At 41.9% G+C, this 21,765-nt stretch overlaps 1 protein-coding gene across 9 annotated transcripts in view; it reads right to left on the reverse strand.

The window, feature by feature from the left end:
• ralgapa2 (Ral GTPase activating protein catalytic subunit alpha 2) overlaps positions 1–21,765 on the reverse strand; it is a 178,078-nt gene that overhangs the window by 54,556 nt on the left and 101,757 nt on the right. For all 9 annotated transcript variants that reach the window (XM_061843204.1, XM_061843199.1, XM_061843200.1 and 6 more), the window contains 2 exons: positions 19,253–19,411; positions 17,897–18,024 (listed from right to left, as the gene is read on the reverse strand). In XM_061843204.1, the coding sequence (XP_061699188.1) occupies positions 17,897–18,024; positions 19,253–19,411 (287 nt within the window). The remainder of the gene's footprint in view (positions 1–17,896; positions 18,025–19,252; positions 19,412–21,765) is intronic.

Raw genomic sequence — 21,765 nt, forward strand, 5'->3', positions numbered from 1 at the left:
GTGATTTTGTATCGCTCTAGAGATAAATAATTAGGGTATTTTTTGATCATGGTAATTGTGATAGGAAACTTCATGGCAAGTCATGGTCAATTAAAGATGTCAGTCCTAAAGTTTTCAACAGGAAAACGCACACTGAATACCTAAAAACCTTCTACCATAAATAGCAGCAAACCACTCCGCCACTGCTCGGTTCCGCACACTACAACCAAGGTTAATCCCTGTTTGTCAAAGCACTTGCAGTAAAAGGAGCTCTTGTAGTGAAGAGACACAGTTTAGAGATGAGGTGTGTGCCTCTAGGTCCTTGACCCCCCCACTCCTCTCTCAGCCCCACATCTGCCCATTAACCTGGGCCAATCAGCTTGACCTTGAAGAGAAGAGGAACTCATGAGTAGCTCACAGTACCATTGACTTTAGCAGTAAAATAATTGGCCTCCAAAGAAGAAGAGGTTGGCGTGCTTGGGAGTGATGGGCAGCCAGGTGAAAAGCAAAGCAAAAAAGCAAACATTGTGTTTATTTATCTTGCTGAAGAAAACCAGGGGACGCCCAAACTCAATTAGGCAATAGTCTTTCTTACTCGACTATACAAATCCTGCCCTTTTTTATTTGGGGTTGGGGATGGTATATGCCGTATACAAGTATCAGGTCTCCATGCTAGTCAACAAACAAGATACAAAAAAATGTTGGTGTTGAACAATTGCTTTAAGATCAATACCATGACTATTAAAGACGGTATAAATAAGGTATAAATGTAAATTAGTGCAAGATTAATATGATAAAGAGGGTAAACTTCATGAGGGGTATAGAGGAAAGAAAAAATAAGGGGTTGCTGGAGCACAAACTAAAGAAAATGATGGCGTAAAAGAAAACACAGAGGAACACACATGAAAAGGAGGAAAGCAGAACAGGCGTTGATTGGAGGGAGGCCAGGCAGTGAGAGTCGGCGGTACCTGTTGTCACAGCGAGGACTGAAGGTGTGAAGCTAGTCTCAGCAAAAACCCGCCAAGGTGTGAGGTGATTATGGGGAAAAACAGGGAGAAACAAAGAGACATTTGGACAGAAAAACATTGGGAGAGACAAAGGATGAACAATAGATTGAGATTAATAACGTGAGATCCTGTAAGGCCCAATGGGAGAGAAAAACAAGGTGGGTATTTGTGAACCCCATTTCTTTTGATATAAAGCAACTCCTCAAACCTTGGTGTCTCATTAAACAGCTTATGCTGTAGCTGCATCTCACGGACAAAAAATGTCCTGATGTGTTACAGATGCAGTAGTACTTGCACAGAGGTGTTTATGTCCATTTTCTGGATCTACATAGACATCTTAGGAGATGCTTTGGAGAAAATTCTGCTCTCTGGGAGTTTTAACCAAGTTGCCTAATTAGGAGCAGGTCCAGGAAACTGCAGCTAAGGGGGCCCCAAAGGATTCAGGTCAAATCGTGAGCCTGGGTTAATTACACCTCTTGAGGGGTAAGCTTCGCCCAGCAAGAGCTTCTAAGCGCCAACCTCCACACCTCTGTACCGTCCATCTGGCATTTAGACAGCAAGATGGGAAGTTATGGCTGTGACATCATTCTTGACCTGTGACATCATCATTTCCCATCAGTTATTTCACAAAGCCTTGCCACAGCTGCAGACAAACACTGATGTCTGTGAGTTGGCATAGACAGGTTATTTATGGGCTGGCTGTAGGAAGTGGTCACCACTTTTCTGAAACACACCAAGTCTCTGAAAATCCACAGTTCCTCTGGGGAACACTAAAAATTGATTTTTGCTGCACAACAAATCACAAGACTGACAAAGTTATGTGTTGACCCTTGACGGCTGATTGTTGGAGTCACGTGTTGACAAAAAGTAAAATTTACACCTCTGGAAAAAAAGTAGCAAGCATCGCTGAGGGCATCAAGACTTGTTGAAGCACAATTTGATTGAGCACAACATGACAGCCTTCAAAGCCTACAAAGTGTGTGTTTTTACATGAACTACGCCTGTAATCCATCTCCTTTCAAAGGACTCTGGTCGCCATTGATGAGTATTAACATAAAAGCCTTAGATGTGCAATACAAAGGATGAACATGATTAATCAAACGCAGACCCATTATAGTCCAACAGCCACACAGGGTTCCATCGTGCTTTAACAGAAAGTCATAATAAGATGAGCTACAAAAGGGTGATAGGATGAAGATTAACAGATATAATTCTGTGACCGACTGGGTGAGACTTCTCTATGAATGTGTCCTTTGTCAGTGATGATGACCAGAGGGACATGAATCCTTGGATATTTTATTACGTCAGGACAAAGGTTGCCATCCAAGCAATCAGAGGTGAATATGCAACATTTTCTTTAGAAACGACACAGGCCACAGCAGCATGTATCTGATCTCAATTTGAACTTTTAATAAAATGTCAAAGACCAAACAGACCAACCAATTTTCCTGATTACTACAAAATATTTCCCTTGCTTTGTCCACCATTATAGTGCAGTAGTAAACTACAAAGTTAGACTCACTTCTGTCCTGGTTCACAAAGTCAAAAGGCCAATTAAAGTGTTTTCAGTTTTGGTCTGCTTCACTTTGTCAGGCAGGTCCTTTCTAAGTGATTTCGTGACTGAGAGCAGGTGTGGCAGTATCAGGCCTGGGTATGGGTAGAGAAACCACAGTTAAGTTTTAACAGGGCGGGGCAATCACTTTTACACGTAGAACCATGTAGGTTTAGATTTTTTTTGTCCCCTAACAATAAAAACCTTGATTTAAAAACTGCATTTTGTTAACCAGTTTTGTCTATGACTAATATTGACATTTATCCTATTAAGATTGTTCTGAGTCTGAATGTGTGATATTCTTTTTTTTTTTTAATCATTTAAATATGGGCTTGACACTTCTCTGCGGTGTGTCAAATTTTGAAGCAATTTTCACTTTACATGGATAACATTTATGCGTATTTTATTTTGAAGCATTTTTTTCAAGTTTCCTTTTTGTTACATTACATTTAAGCAGAATGTTAGTTCTGAAGCTGCATAATGTTACAATATCTTACAATAATATTTCTTAAAACTATACTGTTTTTTTATTAACACTTTGGGCTACCATGCTACTATATTTTAATGTTGGTCATGATGGGCGCACTTTAAGTAAATATTATGTGGTACTTGGTGTAAAACATTTGAGCACCATGGAGATAATGACTGAATGTAATGTCCGAGTCAGTCAGTCACTAAGCAATTTAGAATGTGCCCAAGTATTCTTACATTACACCTTTCATCCCATACCACACAAGTGGTTAGTAACGTGAAACAAAAGAAAATTTATCAACTTATTTCAAACATCTTGACAATGTAATGCAAAAGGCCAGCTTCAGTGATACAATAAAAAAAGAAAACTTAAAAGACCCACGACTTAAGACAAAAAAAAAAAAACCTCCTTATACTCCACAATGAACTTCACATCCAAAATAATGATCTGTTCTCAATTGGAGTGGAAACAAAAGTACATTGATTTGACATTTCTCAACCGTTTCATGATATATTTTGACACATTGATAAGACAAATAAATTTCAAAAACTATGGACAAAGTCAAATTGCTGATTTAACCCTGGAATGCCACTGTTTGGACATATACTGAATTGATCCACAAAAAAAAAAAAAAAAAAACCTTCCACAATTTTAATGATGCTTGTGACAAGTGAGTAACTGTAATGTACTAACGGCGAGCATATCAATACGCCTTCCAGTCAATTCATAATGCAGATCTTGTTCCTTTATTGACCTCACTAGAAAAAATTCATCAGGCTGATTAGGCTTTTTAGGCTTAAACAAAATGCCAAGTATTTAGTGGGAATGCTAATGATTAGGGCTAGGTTACGTATGATCACAGCTGTGGTGAATACATATGGGGGTGGGGGGGATTGGTTTCTGGGGAATAACTGCTTTAATTTGTGCTTGTGTGCTTCTTGTAAAAAATTCAATTCTAGCTATTTCAGTAAAATGCACTAAAAAATAAAAATTGTGGCAGTGAACTGTCAATATAGTTTTGTAAAAAAGATTATGGAGCACAGTGACATAGAACTTTGTTTCTAAAATGATCAGGTTGTCATAATTGGGTTTCAGATTTTATACTTAGGATTACTGCTTTATAATAATACAACTGCTCAGAGATCCATCCATCCATCCATCCATCCATCCATCCATCCATCTTCTTCCGCTTATCCAAGGCCAAGTGGTTGGGGCAGTAGCTTCAGGAGAGAAGCACAGACTTCCCACTCCACAGCCACTTCATCCAGCGCCTCTGAGCGAGGGTCCTGAGGCATTACCAGGCCAGGCAGGAGATTGTCTCTCCAGCGAATCCTGGGTTGCCCCCGGGATCTAGTCCCTGTAGGATGTGCCCCGAGTTCTGGAACAGGGAGGCGTCCAGAAGGCATCCTAATGAAATAGCTGGGGAACCTCATCTGGCTTCTCTCAATGTGAAGAACCAGCGGCTCTACTCTAACCCCCTCCCGAATGAGTGAACTTCTCACGCTATCTCTAAGGGAGAGACCAAACAGCCTGCGGAGGACACTCATTTCTTCTGCTTGGACCGAGATCTTGTTCTTTCGGTCATGAGCCACAACTTGTGACCAGAGGTGAAGATAGGCGTGGTAATCGACTGGTAAATAGCCTTTCAGCTTAGCTCTTTCTTCACCACAACAAAGAGATACAAAGTCTGTATCACTCCAGACGCTGCACTGAGCCGCCAGTCCATTGTCCATTCCATTCTTCTCTCACTCGTGAACAAAACCCCAATATACTTGAACTCCTCTACTTGGGACAGAATCTCATCCCCAACCTGGAGAGCCCACACCACCCTTTTCTGACTGAGGACCATGGTTTCAAATTTGAAGGTTCTGATCCAAATAGCTTCACACTCTGCTGCGAAACACTCCTGTGAGAGATGGAGATCACAGTTTGATGAAACCACCAGAACCACATCATCTGCAAAAAGAAAATATGCAGTACTGATGTCCTTAAACCAGGCCCTCTTTACCCATCAGCTGTGCCCAGAAATTCTGTCCATAAAAGTTAGGAACAGAATGGCTGACAGAAGACATTTTTGGCGGAATCCAAGACTCTCCAGAAATTAATTTGACATACTCCCGTCAATGCGACTAAACCCTCACATTGGTCATACAGAGACCATACAGGGACATTGAATCGATCACAACTGTACTGTTCTGTTTGTCTTAGAAGACATTTCACCCCATCCAAGCAGGCTTCATCAGTTCATGTAACAAGGTTTAGGATGCACGAGCCAGTGTTTGTGTGGAAAATGTTATTTCCCCACGATATTTATCTACTGTGAAAGGTTGCTTGCCCATGTGCCCTGTGGTTGACTGGCGAGCAGCCTTGGGTGTATGCCACCTTTTGCCCAAAGTCACCTCCAGTTCACTGGTGACCCTGAATAAGTCAGCATTGAATGAATAAATACCATTGGTTACACAACTTCCAACGTTTTTCATTCAGACAAAATATGCACCAAGTAATAAAAAAATTAAATTCTACTTAAATCATTTCATTCTGTTCCTCCTTTATGGAGCACATCATACTGCGTTTACTCCTTTCACTATACCACAACAGATGGAAAAAGAATTACACTAGAATTATTATGTTGGGTAAATGAAGACTAGGGTACCAGAAATTGAAGTGTAGGCTTTCTGCTCTCATTGTATCGAATGAAGCAATGTCTGCGTTTGTACACTGGAACCTGCACACCAAAAGTGGCTACACAATGAACTTGGTTTGCGTGGTAGGGTGCAGAACGGTGCAGGAACAACGCTGGCGCACTGCAAGCTTGCCTACATTGCCTATAATTGATGAGGAAGTAGGCTAGTGCCTTATCACGCTGGTTTGGAGGTAAAGTAATGAAAAGGCCTGGCTTTGCTCATATAAGGGAGACATGGGGGAGGATATTAGTTGCAGTTAATGGAAGGATATAAGTTCATCTGATTCTAACAGCAAAGCAGGATCAGGGAGAGGTTCGTCTTGTCTGTGAGCTACAGCTCCATGTGGAAAGCTATGAGGTGTACTTCAGACTGAGGCTCTTTTTATACTACATCACCGTAAGGTCATCTCTCTTGCGTCCCAAAGCCTAGGACACCACATTAATTACTGATTCCTCCATGCTGGTTTACTGGAGAATTGTACCAAAATCTCTCACTCGGAAATCACTTCTTCACCATTTCTTCTACTGGATCTGCCACGATGTTGTCACTGTGTACTATGCGGTTTTTGAGGGGGGAAAAGAATAAAAAATAAATCAGTGCACCCCCCCCATACCGTGTGCCACCAAACTGTGCTACGGTGCTGTACCGCGTCAGCACAGACACAATGCATGGGTTGGTCTACAGCGCATTGTGGTGTGGTAAGTGTAGTGTCAAAGGGCCTTAAGAGAACTCGCCACACAAAACCTTGGGCAAAACAAGAAAATAGACTTCTGTGTTGGCAACCGATTTTCCTAATCCTAGCCCCTGGGCTATATTGTGCAGTCAAGCAGGCTATTACATGGCAACAATTAGGGGGGGCTGGAGCCCAACACCTGGTCGTCTCCTATTCTGGCCCTTCAGTGGCAGCTGACTGTACAGTCTCACAGCCAGGTGGCCCTCCTTCAATGACATTAGCTAGTCACTCCAGGGTTAATCAGGAGCTTGCTATCATCCACTGGGCACAGATACAGACCTATTCACACTAGGGCTTTTATTTGGAAGAGAATGATGTAGACAATGTTTTGTAAAGTGTGTGTATATATATATATATATATATATATATACCCGACATAATTTTTTCTCACTCTATGAAAAACAGTTAATCTTAAAATCTCTGACAGAGAGAGCCCAGGGACTCAGAATGATTGGAGGAGGTGGTTTGCATGTCCTGAAATCATAGAATAAGTTGGGTGCACTGCCTTGATTGGCCCAAGCAAAGATTGCGGGACGTCAACTGTGCATCCTACAGATTACAATGGACCTTTTCATGGGTTGACAAAAACAGATGGAGAAGTGGGAAGTGCTATACATCTACACAGACGGGTGATGATGTGGGGGGAGGGAGAGTGGATCTTGTCAAAGTCGGCAGATACAAAAACATGTGGGTGTAGCTTGAGCATCCATGCTATATCAGCCCACACAAAGGCCAATTCCAAAGACCTCTCATTTGGAGATCTGTAGTTAAATAAGGCTCATTTGAATAAGAAAAAGCTATAGATTTGTACCCAAATCAGCTAGTCTCATCAATAGTAATTAGAGGCTATACATAAGTAATGAAGAGGTGTACACTTCAATAAGCAAAAGTACCAAAAGTAGTTGTGTATCAAAACACACAATGAAGCTTAAGTATGTATGTCGAGAACAGTGTTTTCTAAAACAATGCATGAATGCAGCTAAGACTATACAGACAAACCTGAATGCTTTTCTAAAGAAGATTTGCATCAATTTCATCCATTCATCCGTTTTCTGAGCTGCTCATCCACATGAGGGTTGCGGGAGTTGCGGAGCCTATCCCAGCTGTCATTGGGCAGGAGTTCAGGGTAAACCCTGAACTGGTTTCCAACCAATTGCATGACATCAATTCTAATAGGCTGCTTCAGTGGTGAGACAAGATTTGGTAAATATTTCAGTACTGTTCCTTCACCTGCTACATGAAAATGAAATTGCCCGAGAATTAACACAGAAGATTCCTGTATCAAGATCATGACAAAGCATAGCAAGGCATATTTACATGTTTTGTTTTTGTTATTGTGTTCTGTCATTTATTGTCTGCCAATCGACAAAATTCCATTTTGTGCAGAAATGCAAATGCTGCAAGGCATGAGGACACTCTGTATAAGAGAACAATTGCCTGAGGCCAGCCAGGGAACACACAATCCCTTTGAACCTCTTAAACAGGCATTGATGTGCAACTTATAAATAATCAACTAATGCCTCCTTTAAAAAAAACAACCATTTAAGTCAGTGATATTAAAAGCAACGCAGGCTTGGTTTAAATGAAGAGCAAGCTCATCATCTGACAAAATGGACAAAGAAGCCCAATAATGTCACAAGGTGACCTCCTCTGGAGTTCCAAAATCCCAAGGCCACATCAGGGACCAAAAGATTCCAGTGGGGAATGATGAGTGACATTTCAGTGACATTTCCCAGCAGCATTTGACGTCGCGCTGTCTCCAGACAGCGTCAGAAATATCTATGGATATGCCTGAATGTGACACCAACATTGGGGGATGCGGGTTCTTTCAGGGGACGGGCTCAGGTCGGCGACTGGTGTTGAGGAGGCTGGACTGAGAGATTGAATGCTAATCACTGGAGCACAAATAATGGATGATTGAAGGCTCTTTCGACGCCGCGGTTGGATTTCAATATCACAGAGGCTCTAGAATTGGGATTCTTATCGTGGGCGATGCGTCAAACAAAAGGGAGCTGAGTGTGAAATATGGGGTCCAACTCAGGCACACGACCACGGCGATTAGCACAAGGATAAAAAAAAGGCAGCCCAAACAAAAGGGGGCAGCTTTAGCTGGACAAAAGGCTGTCCGCTCCCTTGTAACAAGAGACATCGAAGGGAAAACGGACATAAAGACCGGGAGTGTGTACTTCAGTGGTAAAATAGGGACAAGACAAGAGTTTGTTGAGATGGCTGGAAATGTGGATGAATAGTGTCACAGCCAAATGTTTCGAAAGTATTCCAGACTCCCTGCTTCTGAAAAGGAATAAAGGACCAGCGGGAACAAATGCAAACACCCCCCAACTCAAACCCATTCATAACCATCCAAATAAATACACAGGATCAGCCGCGTGCAGCACGCACGGATGCACACACACACACACACACAACACACACACACACACACACACACACACAACACACACACACACGCACGCACACACGCACGCACACACGCACGCACACACACACACACACACACACACACAAAAACACACAGGCACAAGAGCTTCATGTCTCTGCTGAATCCATCACATACAAAAAACAACAAAACGATTCCCTTTTATGCCTGAATTCCAAGTGCTAGTGCTTGCCAGCAAAGCTCATTAGCCCTCCCTTCAAGAACCTGAGACAAAAGAGAGGAAAACAAAACGTAACTAATCAATGAGAATTCAACCACTAAGGATTGTGTGTGTGTGAGTACAGTGATGGGGGATAACATGAGAGGGTTAACAGCTTTTGCTTTAATGTAGCAGTGGCTGGCTACAGGGCGGAGAAAGTAAGTTCATAATTAAACAGGGCAAGAGGAACAGATGGAATGGCTAGCTGGATGGTAATCACTTAAAGCAGATAGACATGTCCTAGCACCATGCCCAGTGTACCATAACACTACGAGTACAGTATGGGGTTAGCCTACTCATACATACCAATGATATATTTTGGGATGTGAGCATCGTAGGTATTACAAACAATATATAATGTATTCTTTGACATCTATAAGGACTATGGTTCAAAGGGATTATAATTAAGAGCCAACTCAAACTGGTGATGGGGTTAGCTAAAATTAGCAACAACAGCATTAACTCAAAAGAGGAATTTACCTTCCAATAACAAATATTTACACACAAACACCATGAAACGCCACATAAGTGGGGCCGGTCCTCAGAACTGTGAAGCTAACACTAACCACTAATCTCGTTTTCATCAACTGAAAAATAAAAAAAAAAATTCATGATTGAAAATTTCATTGGCGGGTACAGGCGGAGCAGATAATTGTTAATGGCATTGAATATTCATTATCATAGTCACCTGCAGAACAGATTTTCAGTCAAATATGAAGAATTGGCACCAAAAATACCGTAGCAATTTACGCCCTGGTTGAAACACTTCCAAAAATCAGAATCATTTGTATTCTCCAAATATGTCAATTAATTTGTCTTTGGTAGTTGGAACCAATGTAATGCGACATACATGAAGACAACAGACAGACATTGCGGTAACAGTCACGGAGCAATAAAGATCGCAAATAATCTGGCAATGATGGAACTTTTTTTTTTTTGACAATTGTGCAAAGGATGCAGAGTCCTCCAGCATTTAGAGCAGTTCATAGAGCAATTGTCCAGTCCGATGACCATTGTGCAAAGGGCTTCAAGACTTCCAAGGAATGTATGCAGTTTAAAGTGACTAGTCGTAAAGAAATCTGGGACAATGTCGACTGGGCAAGCGTTGGAGATATTCCCCAATCGATTATGCAGGTGGACAAAATGCTACAAAGATGCGAAAGGCAAGTATTGGTCAACAACAGATGTGCAACTGATACAGCGTGTTGAGATGACTACATTGAGTGGACGAGTCATGTATGATAAATAATAATAATCGTAATAATAATTGGCCCAGCAGAATGTGACAACAAACTCAAGACAAAAAAGTAGCAGTATGTTTATCAGTTGAATTTTAAGATAACTGTTTAAGAAGTTAATTGCGAGGGGGAAGAAGCTGTTGGAATGCCTGCTAATTTTGTTTTCCGTTGCTCGGTAGTGCATACGTGTGGAAAGGAGTTGGAAGAGTTGGTGGCCAGGATGTGAAGCATCTTATTATTTGTACAGTGTTCCCCCATTATTCAGTGGGGTTACATTCATTCCACCCCTGCAAATAACAAAAATTTGAGAATAATAGATGCAGTATTAATATACCTCTGTATGATATGCACCATATTTTTACAACCATAAGATGCACTTTAAAGTCTTAAATGTTCTCCAAAATGGAGAGCCTAAAGTTATTACATAATTGTTGTGTGACTTGTCCAATGAAGTACACTTGGACACGCTGGATACACGTGCATGCCGGCATGTTTTTTAGTGTTAATGCAAGCTACTGGCGCCCACGAGGCAGTGAGGAAAAATTGCCCCCCCCCCCCAAAAAAAAAAGAAATTCCAGAACAGTTGAATGATAAAATGATTTACATCTACCGAACAATAGGGAGAGGCATTTTCCTCACATGGCGAAAACAAGGTAGGTGTGGTGAATCTTCCCAGGAGTGGACGGCCTACATAGATTACACCAACAGAATAGCAATGACTAATGTAGGAGGCCACAAAAGAAGTCAGGATAACCTCTAAAAACCTGAAGGCCTCCCTTGCCTCAGTTAAGGTCAGCGTTCAGACAACAATAAAAAAAAAAAAAAGAGACTAGGCAAAAATGGCATCGATGTCAGAGTTCCAACACACTTCAGAAATACTCAGCCAAGAGAAGAACAACTGGTGCCTGAATCCCAAACTCAAGAGTTTATTGCAGGTCGAAGCAAACTCTATACAAATGAATGCGTAGGTAGCTAGAGCTAGATTAGGGGGCAAAACTCTTTTATTTGATTCCATTAAATTATCTTCAATATCATGTAGATTCCTTTAATTTAATTCAGACTTTTATGGTGGGGTGTTTATCTTAAAAAATAAATGTTGTCCAGTGTAATTGTGACTGACAACCTGAGCTTCAGCTTGTGATAGCACAGCAAAATGGCTTCCACACAAAACTGGGAACCATGCTTGTTCTCACTTGTCAGAGCGTACAAACGGACCGATGCCGAACATGAATGGATATCAGACAGCTAAAGGAGAGAGGGCACAGAGCACCATATTTTGGCTTTCATTTGTCATAAAAAATAATAGAATAGAAATTAATTAATAGAAAAATAGAAAAAAAAAGAAAAAAAATGTTGAAAAAACAAATTGGCAGTGGATGATTTTCCAAATGCAAATTCATTGCCAGTTTAAAGTCGTTTCCACATACATTGAGCAAGCAAACACGGCTGTGTGTGCAGTAACACAAATTCTGCTCTGTGTCCCTGCTATTGGTCCATCTGGTTCCATGCCTGCTTTACCTGTGTTTGAAGGGGGAGGGACCCATGAAGCTCAAGCTGAATTGTCCTTGGCCCACAGGGCTTTAGGGATGTGGGTACTATGAGGTGGATGTGTGTGTACGTGCACGTAGGAGGGGGTGTTTAGGAAAATATGAGTAATGCTATGAGTCATTCTGCATTAGCAGCAGGGGAGAGAGACAGACAGAGGAGGGAGTGGATATGAGGGGGCATGGATGGAGAGAGAATACTTTTGCATGTTGTATGACGCTAGACGCCATATGCCATCCGAACTGGTCTGCCTCCTGAGTCAGGGCTCTTGGTTTGACAGCACTCCTACCCCCCACCCGCTTTACACTGCCAAAGCTTCCCCATTTTCAACCAACTAAACCCTCCTCCTCCTTGGCCTTCCTAGGCTCCAGCAATGGTCGAAGCAATTGCCTCGGTTGTGCATGGTTGGGCTGTGTATTTGTGCAAGTGTTTGGGGAGGAGGGTGGGTTGGTACTCAGTGATCTGAACACATCGGACATTGTCATGAGTCCCGGCAGGAACAGCTGGTCAGCTGGAGAGAACTGTGACGGGGGGCGGGTGGGGGGAATAAAGAGGGGGAAAAACTGAGAGGCAGTGCGCTACACTGATAATGGGATTAGGTTAAAACATTCAGTTGGGGAAAATCCCCCCTCCCATCTGCACCCACACAAACCTCTCAGCATCTCCCCTAATACAGCATAAACTTTCAACCATTATTAGTCCCACAGACAGTCTCCAACACAATCATGGTAAACAACCAATGGAAAGAACACAGTACGTGCGATGTGGAACATACCAACCTCATCATTTAGATTAGAGTGTTTCAATGCTAGATTTTCTGACACTTTCGAGGTCATCTGCAGTGCTTCCAAATAAACAGGAAGTTCACTTGTTATACACCCATCAACTGAGAACATTGAGTGGGCAAGGCATACAGTATAATGGACTAGCACTTGGCATCTCGCTGTGCCCACTGGAGCACTACAAACTCCTCAGTGATATAAATTGGCTTGTATTATCCACGAGACTGCATTCAGTTATGGCACAACAGCTGGCAAATTAGACCGATCAACGGTGCTTAATAATTCATGTGAGACAACACTAACATGACAGATCCTATTCACGACACCCTATCAGGCATACAGTCTACTTTCATCTGAGCAAGGTGAGGAATCTTGACAGGAGACAAAAGAAAATGCTGGTAATGGACAAAAGACGCATCAGCGAGTGAGAAAGAATGGGACAAAGAATATCCAAAGATGAGCGTGAGAATGTCACTGCCAATGAAGTTGACCAATAATTATGAAGGTTTCTGAGTGTGGGGGGGTTGCATTAACAGCATACTAAGGAGTGCATGCAGTCCGTCATATTGTCATTCTTCTTCTTCTTCTTTTCCTTTCGGCTTGTCCCGTTAGGGGTCGCCACAGCGTGCCATCTTTTGCCATCTTAGCCTATCTCCTGCATCTTCCTCTCGAACCCCAACTGCCCTCATGTCTTCCCTCACCACATCCATAAACCTTCTCTTTGGTCTTCCTCTCGCCCTTTTGCCTGGGAGCTCCATCCTCAGCATCCTTCTACCAATATACTCACTCTCTCGCCTCTGAACATGTCCAAACCATCGAAGTCTGCTCTCTCGAATCTTGTCTCCAAAACATCCAGCTTTGGCTGTCCCTCTAATGAGCTCATTTCTAATCCTATCCAACCTGGTCACTCCGAGCGAGAACCTCAACATCTTCATTTCTGCCACCTCCAGTTCAGATTCCTGTTGTTTCTTCAGTGCCACTGTCTCTAATCCGTACATCATGGCCGGCCTCACCACTGTTTTGTAAACTTTGCCCTTCATCCTAGCAGACACTCTTCTGTCACATAACACACCAGACACCTTTCGCCAGCTGTTCCAACCTGCTTGGACCCGTTTCTTCACTTCCTGACCACACTCTCCATTGCTCTGTATTGTTGACCCCAAGTATTTGAAGTCGTCCACCCTCGCTAGCTCTTCTCCCTGTAGCCTCACTCTTCCCCCTCTACTTTTCTCATTCACGCACATATATTCTGTTTTACTTCGGCTAATCTTCATTCCTCTCCTTTCCAGTGCATGTCTCCATCTTTCCAATTGTTCCTCTGCGTGCTCCCTGCTTTCACTGCATATGACAATATCATCTGCGAACATCATGGTCCAAGGGGATTCCAGTCTAACCTCATCTGTCAGCCTATCCATTACCACTGCAAACAGGAAGGGGCTCAGAGCTGATCCCTGATGCAGTCCCACCTCCACTTTAAATTCCTCTGTCACACCTAAGGCACACCTCACCATTGTTCTGCTGCCATCATACATGTCCTGTACTATTTTAACATACTTCTCTGCCACACCAGACTTACGCATGCAGTACCACAGTTCCTCTCTTGGTACTCTGTCATAGGCTTTCTCTAGATCCACAAAGACACAATGTAGCTCCTTCTGACCTTCTCTGTACTTTTCCACGAGCATCCTCAAGGCAAATAATGCATCTATGGTACTCTTTCTAGGCATGAAACCATACTGTTGCTCGCAGATACTTACTTCTGTCCTGAGTCTAGCCTCCACTACTCTTTCCCATAACTTCATTGTGTGGCTCATCAACTTTATTCCTCTATAGTTCCCACAGCTCTGAACATCCCCTTTGTTCTTAAAAATGGGAACTAGAACACTTTTCCTCCATTCTTCAGGCATCTTTTCGCCCGCTAGTATTCTGTTGAATAAGTTGGTCAAAAACTCCACAGCCATCTCTCCAAATTGCTTCCATACCTCTACCGGTATGTCATCAGGACCAACTGCCTTCCCATTTTTCATCCTTTGTAATGCCTTTCTGACTTCCCCCTTAGTAATCATTTCCACTTCCTGGTCCTTCACTCTTGCCTCTTCAACTCTTCCTTCTCTCTCATTTTCTTCATTCATCAACTTCTCAAAGTATTCTTTCCATCTATTTAGCACACTACCAGCACCAGTCAACACATTTCCATCTCTATCCTTAATCACCCTAACCTTCTGCACATCCTTCCCATCTCTATCCCTCTGTCTGGCCAACCTGTAGAGATCCTTTTCTCCTTCTTTCGTGTCCAACCTGGTGTACATGTCTTCATATGCCTCTTGTTTAGCCTTTGCCACCTCTACCTTTGCCCTACGTCGCATCTCGATGTACGTCATATTGTCATTAAACATCTATTATAATTTACATTGTTAAAAAACAAGTACTTATGTGAGGCCTATGAGGCATCATGACAGACTTTGTCCAGTTCCTGGTTTCCACTGAAAAGACCCAACCTGCCCCTAATCTTATAGCTACAGACAAACGCACACACAAACACACACACAGGCATAGGACCATCTCCAGGCACCGATCAATAACCATAATCTGTTTCTGCCCTTTGCCAGTCATGCGAGCCAGGGTTTTTGGAGTGTCTCGCTCTATGTGAGCGTGTTTGTGTCACAGCAGATGATGGGGGTGGGGGGAACAGTGTGCAAAAACTATTGATTCTGTCCAATACCAAGGCTATGTCTCTGAATCAAGGTCACCTCTGTACTGTCTCACCTATTAGAAACTTGCCGTCTCCTCAACACACACATACACCAATGGTTTTTACCATTAACAATATCACACTGAGTGATGGAGAGTGCTTGTAGAGAGAAATGAATTTGAGCCACTGGATGAAGACATTATTCTCCAGTGACACTTGTAACACAGTATGTGCAAGAAGACATGGCAGCAAGGCTGGGTTAATGTGATGCAAGCAAATGTCTTTTTCAATCTAATACCTCATACATGCTTACTTTCTACATGCCACTTCTTAAAAGAGCCTCTAAATGAGATTCACTTATGATTTGCCATTGAAGAGATGAAGGAAATGTAGTTCATTAAAAGCAAACATCTTGTGGTCGCAAGCATTCAAAAAGCAACTGCAAAGGATGGACGAGATGGACAATACAGGAAAACAAACCCAAAAGCCAGACCAGCTGCATTTTCCATCAGCCATCTAAATAATAGATGATACATTACGAGTCGTCTGTGAGAGGCTTGTTACATGATGTCTATGACAGACAACATTGACGCAAATTAAAACAGACATTGAACAATGGACACTATACAAGAACTCAAGAACTAGTTGAGATTCCAAAAATCTCAAAGAAGGAAATACATTACAGAAGATGTGATGATGAGATATGGACTGCATTCTGTGTCTGTATTTTCAAAAAAAAAAAAAAAAAATGTTGCTAGTGGTCATTTTCTATATCAAATCCTATTAGAGACTGCGAGTGTTGCAGCAGACTGTTGGAGCCCTCTCCAGCCTTGATACGGTGTGAGAGAGGGGGGGCACAGCGTCATACTGGCCTTTTATCAAGACACACGGGGGTCATATAGCTTCTCTTTGAAGAAATATTCAGTTAATTACCTTGGAGAGTGGCCTCACAGCCAGAGAGCAGTCTGTGGAGTGTTAAAGCATTGTGTTGAGGTAAACTAAAGATGAGGATTTCGCTGGAAAAAGGCTTGGACCATTGTTCGAACATGAAAGATAAAAGAGTTGCATTTCCAAAGAAGAAGCAAAAATGCACACTGGTGCAGGAAAGAGCAAAAAGCTGGTCGATTGAAATTGAAAAAAAGCCAATGATGAAAACATATTTCAAAAGCTACACCAGACACTAAACCAAAGTTTTGATTTTGTGTGTGCTGATGCTCCACATGACATCACCAAAACAAAACCATCATTCATTACTTCCCTTCTCCTCAGACAAACAGCAGAAGGACAACCAGATATTGGCAGTGTGCTTAGTGCGCCTGGTGCATTGATTCAGCACATCTCTTGGACAGCCTAAATCGTCATCAGAACTCCAGAGACCTATCCGCTCTCATAGGTCATGATGTGCTGTCTGGTTCTCTGCTAAGGAATGCCAGGTAAGGTTTTTGTAGGCCGGAAAAGCCTCTGTACTGTCCCAGCACTCCCTTGAGGCTCAGAGTCAGGCAGATAGCGGTTGGCTCCTCCTCCTGGTGCCGAGAGAGACACAGGGGTAATTCTCTTGGCGTCGGGAAACAGACATCTGTCACTCATGACGCCCCCAGGGATACAAAGGCGAGGCCTGATAGAGACAATTGGAGAACCACAGGATGCACAACAGGAGATACATACTTATACTTTGAACTGTCAAGCTATGTTTGAGAAAGTGTCTAATTCATTTAAATCTCAATAAAAAAAAAACATACTGTGTAACATAAAAACAATAGCTAATACCTTTCCCCCAAAACTACATTAGGGGAGGTTTCTATAGCAACTGCCAGAGGGGCAGCAGGGCTCTGGTGAGGCGGTGCTGTACATGCTGTCCGAGAAAGAGCAGGGTGTTAGGAGAGATCAGGTTTCCCCCTCCAGGGGCCATCCCTACCCTCTTACTCCCCCCTCCAATTGCCCTTCCCAATCCAGTGCTGCTGGCATTCACATGCTAATTTGTCTCCATTGGTGATTACATTGCCTTTAAACCAACTGACAACTACAGCTGGAGTCAGGGTCTTAACGGCACACTGTTAAGAGGCATTGGTAGAAGGATGAGAGCAAGCTTGTCTGTGCGTGTGAGTTGAACATTTGTTGATGTGGCTCTTTTTTTTTTAAAATGGTGGGGATAGATGATGAGGACACATTATCAGCGTTCCTATGATAAACAGGTCCATACAACCTCCCATGCTGCTTCAGGCTGTGCAACAGCCCCGGCTTAATAGCTGTATGCAAATAAACCAGCTAATAAAGATCCATGTCGGCACTCTGCTGTGTACATTAGCTGACATGACAAGCTCCCCACATCTCAGTAAAATTGCTCAAATGGTACACTAGTGTCACTGACCATATAATCCCTTTGGTGTTACATATCGAGTGGAGTCATCAAAGTCACCCAACTCTACATTCACAAGCCTAAAAACGTGTACGTGCTTTGCTAATTATCGCAATAAATTACGATAAAACATTAGAATGTATCTGCTCTTTACTGCGATGATGACAATAAAGCTTTAGGACAAATAAGAAAAGGATACAAACTCTGGTAGAGAGTCAGACGGGATTTGACAGCTCTACTGGCATTGATGCAAGTGGCCCGCACTAAGCTTGGCAGGAGCTTCCCATTGATGATGGCACAGTTAAATAGAGGCCCAAAGAAGGGAACCTGAGAAAATTAATGGGGGAAAAATAGTAACATGATGTATTTTAACACACATGCTTTTCAATCAATCATATGTGTAGGATCTAAAAATAATGCTGATTAAAAATCATACACTGACCGTTTTTCCATCTGTTTCACACGAGAGGGTTTAACACTTAACTAGATTTTACATAACTATGCATGACAGCAGCACAGATTAAACAAGAATCAGCGTATGGTAAATGAAATTAAAATGACAATCAATATCTAACAATGCCCCCATATTGAGCTAAACAAATACAAAGCGACAATAAGCATTTTAGTGGTTGTGTGCTACTGTGTGGGCACATGCATCTGTTCATTCGGCCCCTTAATCACTGAGGCCCAATGGTCATTGACCTGGAAGTTGACGGGAATGTCAAAGTCCCCCCGAAAGGTCCTGCTGCCTTCAACTTGGTAATTTAAGGAGTATTATAGCGAGTCAAATTATACAACAAAGGGATTCAAAGAAGATAATTATTCATTCATTAGCCACAAAACTACTGTGACAGCTGAGGTGGTCATTTAAAATTGAAGAAAAAAATAGGAGGAGAGATCACGTTTGATTAATATGTGCACCTAGATCTTATTCGCATCTTAACAACATTTCTTCCACTGGAACGAGTTTCTAATTGAATAAAGTACTGGAAAAGACAGACTACATTAAAATGATTAAGGATTGATTTTTAGTTGCAAATACGTTACTAGAAATAAGTGTATCATATGCAGTTGTATTTTTGAGTGGGGGTTACTCTTTCAGTCTCCTTTTTAGCAGATAAACTGCATATGTTTTGTATGCTTTAAGTCTGAAGACTGACAGGCAACTTCAGTTATCACCCAATTATCCTTTTTTTGTATTGTTTTGGTTTATGTCTAAAAAGGTAATTTCATTCTGTTTTCAATAATTGTGTTTGACACCCCTAACTCTCTGTAATACACACACACACACACACACACTTGTGTGTGTGTGTGTGTGTGCATATATATATATATATATATATATATGTATATCATTGAAAATTAAAATATTTAAACATAATAGGGACATAAGGTTTGACACTCTTTTGGTTGCTGCACAGCCATTTTTAGCTCTCTTCAAAGATGTTCGATTGATGTCCGTACACCTGCTGTTCAGTATTTGGTGCTTGGCTCATGTTAATTTCCCCATTAACATTGTATGTGTTGTTTACAGAATGGTTAAATTGATTCTCACCTGTGTTTTTTTCATGATTTGGATGAAATACAAGTTGTTCTCCATTGGGTGGATGACAATTAGCACATCTCCAAAGTCAGTTGGAATGATGCCACGCCGATAATCCCTGTTGTGCTCTGACCACACTATGTGTACCTCGTCATTTCCAAGGTGACGAAGCTGCCAAAGACCAAATCAGATTAAAAGAGGAGACTGGCAACTGCATATACTTTTCCTACAATATTGATGATAAGAACACAAATGTTAGAGGATTAGGAGAAGCCACTGGGTTTATTCAATCAATGTTATCGCCCATCCCCGGAAGCATCAGAAAGGAATAGAAATGTAGTGTGACGATAGACCAAATTCTACATTTATCAAAGAGCAGTGTTTTATTTGAAGCTACATAAGATGATTGTATTTTAACATTTTAAATATCAGTATGTTTTTTTTCTGTTGAAAGCATTTTTATTAAACTACACAAAATGCAGCAGGTGGAAGAGCAAATTTTATATCTTTAAATTACAAACTTGCTAAAGAATAAATTAAATAGGGGTCTGGGGGCTCAGATTTGAGCCTTTTATAGTATTTTCAACATGCATTCAAATTGAAAAGTAAAAATCCACAAAATTGAGCATTTTAAAACCAATAATTCAAATCCAATTAACTTCCCCTATCAGAGATTAAATTGCTTCCCATTTCCACTCTATTCACAAACATAAATGAGAGCAGGCAGGACAAGAGTGTACACTTAAAGAACAGGAAATTGACTGACGCGACTTTGAAATAGGTAAACAGCTTCATCCCAAGTTCAATCAACACAGCTACATTATATTCTCTTACAAGTGTAGCTCACATATTTGCCGCCATAAAAAAATGTATTATTATTGGGTATCAGACACTGAAAATGAAGACTCTGCTCAGTTGAAAACATCTGCCAATGTACTGTGGGTCTAATGAGCCATTAGAAAACATGCCCTCGCCACCAAAAATGCAATTAGCGCATTCTATTATAAGGCCTTAATTATGGTAATTCTGTGATCTTAAACAAACGCACGGCATGCTGATTACTGTTCACACGTTCTGTCTATCTAGCTAAGGGCCAGCAGGTATAAACCAAGTCAGTCACTGGGACAATTTCATGGAAATGTTGAAAATGCATTTGGTATTAACAATTAATACTGGGATGTTAATCTGGGTTAAGACATTAGCATTTGGATGAGCTGAGTCACAACTTTAATGAGGATGCTTATGCTCCAATCAATTGGCTCCAGCATCTACGTACTTCCTTTTTTTTTAAGGAATGTGAAGTCAAAGGCTGCTGTCCAATTAACTGTCTTTAACCTCCACCCAGTTGATGGGCCTCAAAACATGATGGATACAGCAGATGAGAGGACCCTAGAAGACTAAGGGCTACTCATAAATTCAACCATCTGTGGCCCATTTAAACTATGATGCCTTGGGGCAAGTGAAAAAGCGTGGGCTATCGCTATCATCTTCATACATACACATTGAGACCCACGTACAGTACTTACACGCACGCACGAACGTACACATAGTCTGACCCCATATCTGCAAGTTTCTTCTGTAACTACATTACTGATACCAGCTGCTACTGCTGCAGCCTGCACTCCACAACAACACACAATTGGATTGAGGAATTTACAGGCAACCCCGTTTCTGTTTGATTTGGCTGTTTGGTCTGACCTCCCCCATTGTTTTCTACCCACAAAAGAACCCATAGTATGCCTCTTTGGCCGTAGGCAGTCAAGTGGGTGACTGGTAGACTAAAAGTGTTATTTTTTAAATTGACATGGAAAACATCCCACTCAGACAGTGATGGAGCCGATTCCTCTTTCCATCTTCACTTCTCAATGCTCTCATAACTGTCGGTAGCATGTGTGTGTCCACCAAGCTAATCATTTTCTATATAGCCTGTAGCTGGTGTGGAGATTTGGGATAGGTAAACATGAGCAATTCCAGCCTTTCCTAAATTGAATGTAGAGAGGCAGCAAACGGCATTGTTATTTCCCTCTTTTGCCCTAAACTTAATAATCCATTTTTACACATTTATTTTTTGCAGTTTTTCAGCACATGTTCAGTAGGGTTTGGAATTTTTAGGTGGTCATTAGTGACACAGTGTGTGTGGAGGACTGGAGTAGGTGGGGTTATAGGAGAGGCCTGATTAATTTCCCATCCCAGCATGGTCCCTGTATGAGAAGATTGGCAGCATGGGCAGGGGCCTTTGCGGCTCATTTCTTCGCGCTAACTGTTTCTTGTGTACTACAGTCTTGAATCCTACAGCCGAACCCAATTGATCACTCCTGTGGAGGCAGCAGGAATTGGATAAAAAGATCCTGCTGGTATCCGTCCGGCGCCCGCTCTAGCAGAGAGAAATAATGGCTGAATCCAGGCCCTGGTCACAGCACACAGGGAGGGGAGCAGGGAATAGCAGAATCATAGTCATTACCACAGCGGAAAATGCAGCCCTGTTCACTCGCGAGCCCGCCACTCTCTACTCGTCATGCCTGCTT

The sequence above is a fragment of the Syngnathoides biaculeatus genome, chromosome 15 (assembly GCF_019802595.1).
Source record: "Syngnathoides biaculeatus isolate LvHL_M chromosome 15, ASM1980259v1, whole genome shotgun sequence".
Lineage (NCBI taxonomy): Eukaryota > Metazoa > Chordata > Actinopteri > Syngnathiformes > Syngnathidae > Syngnathoides > Syngnathoides biaculeatus.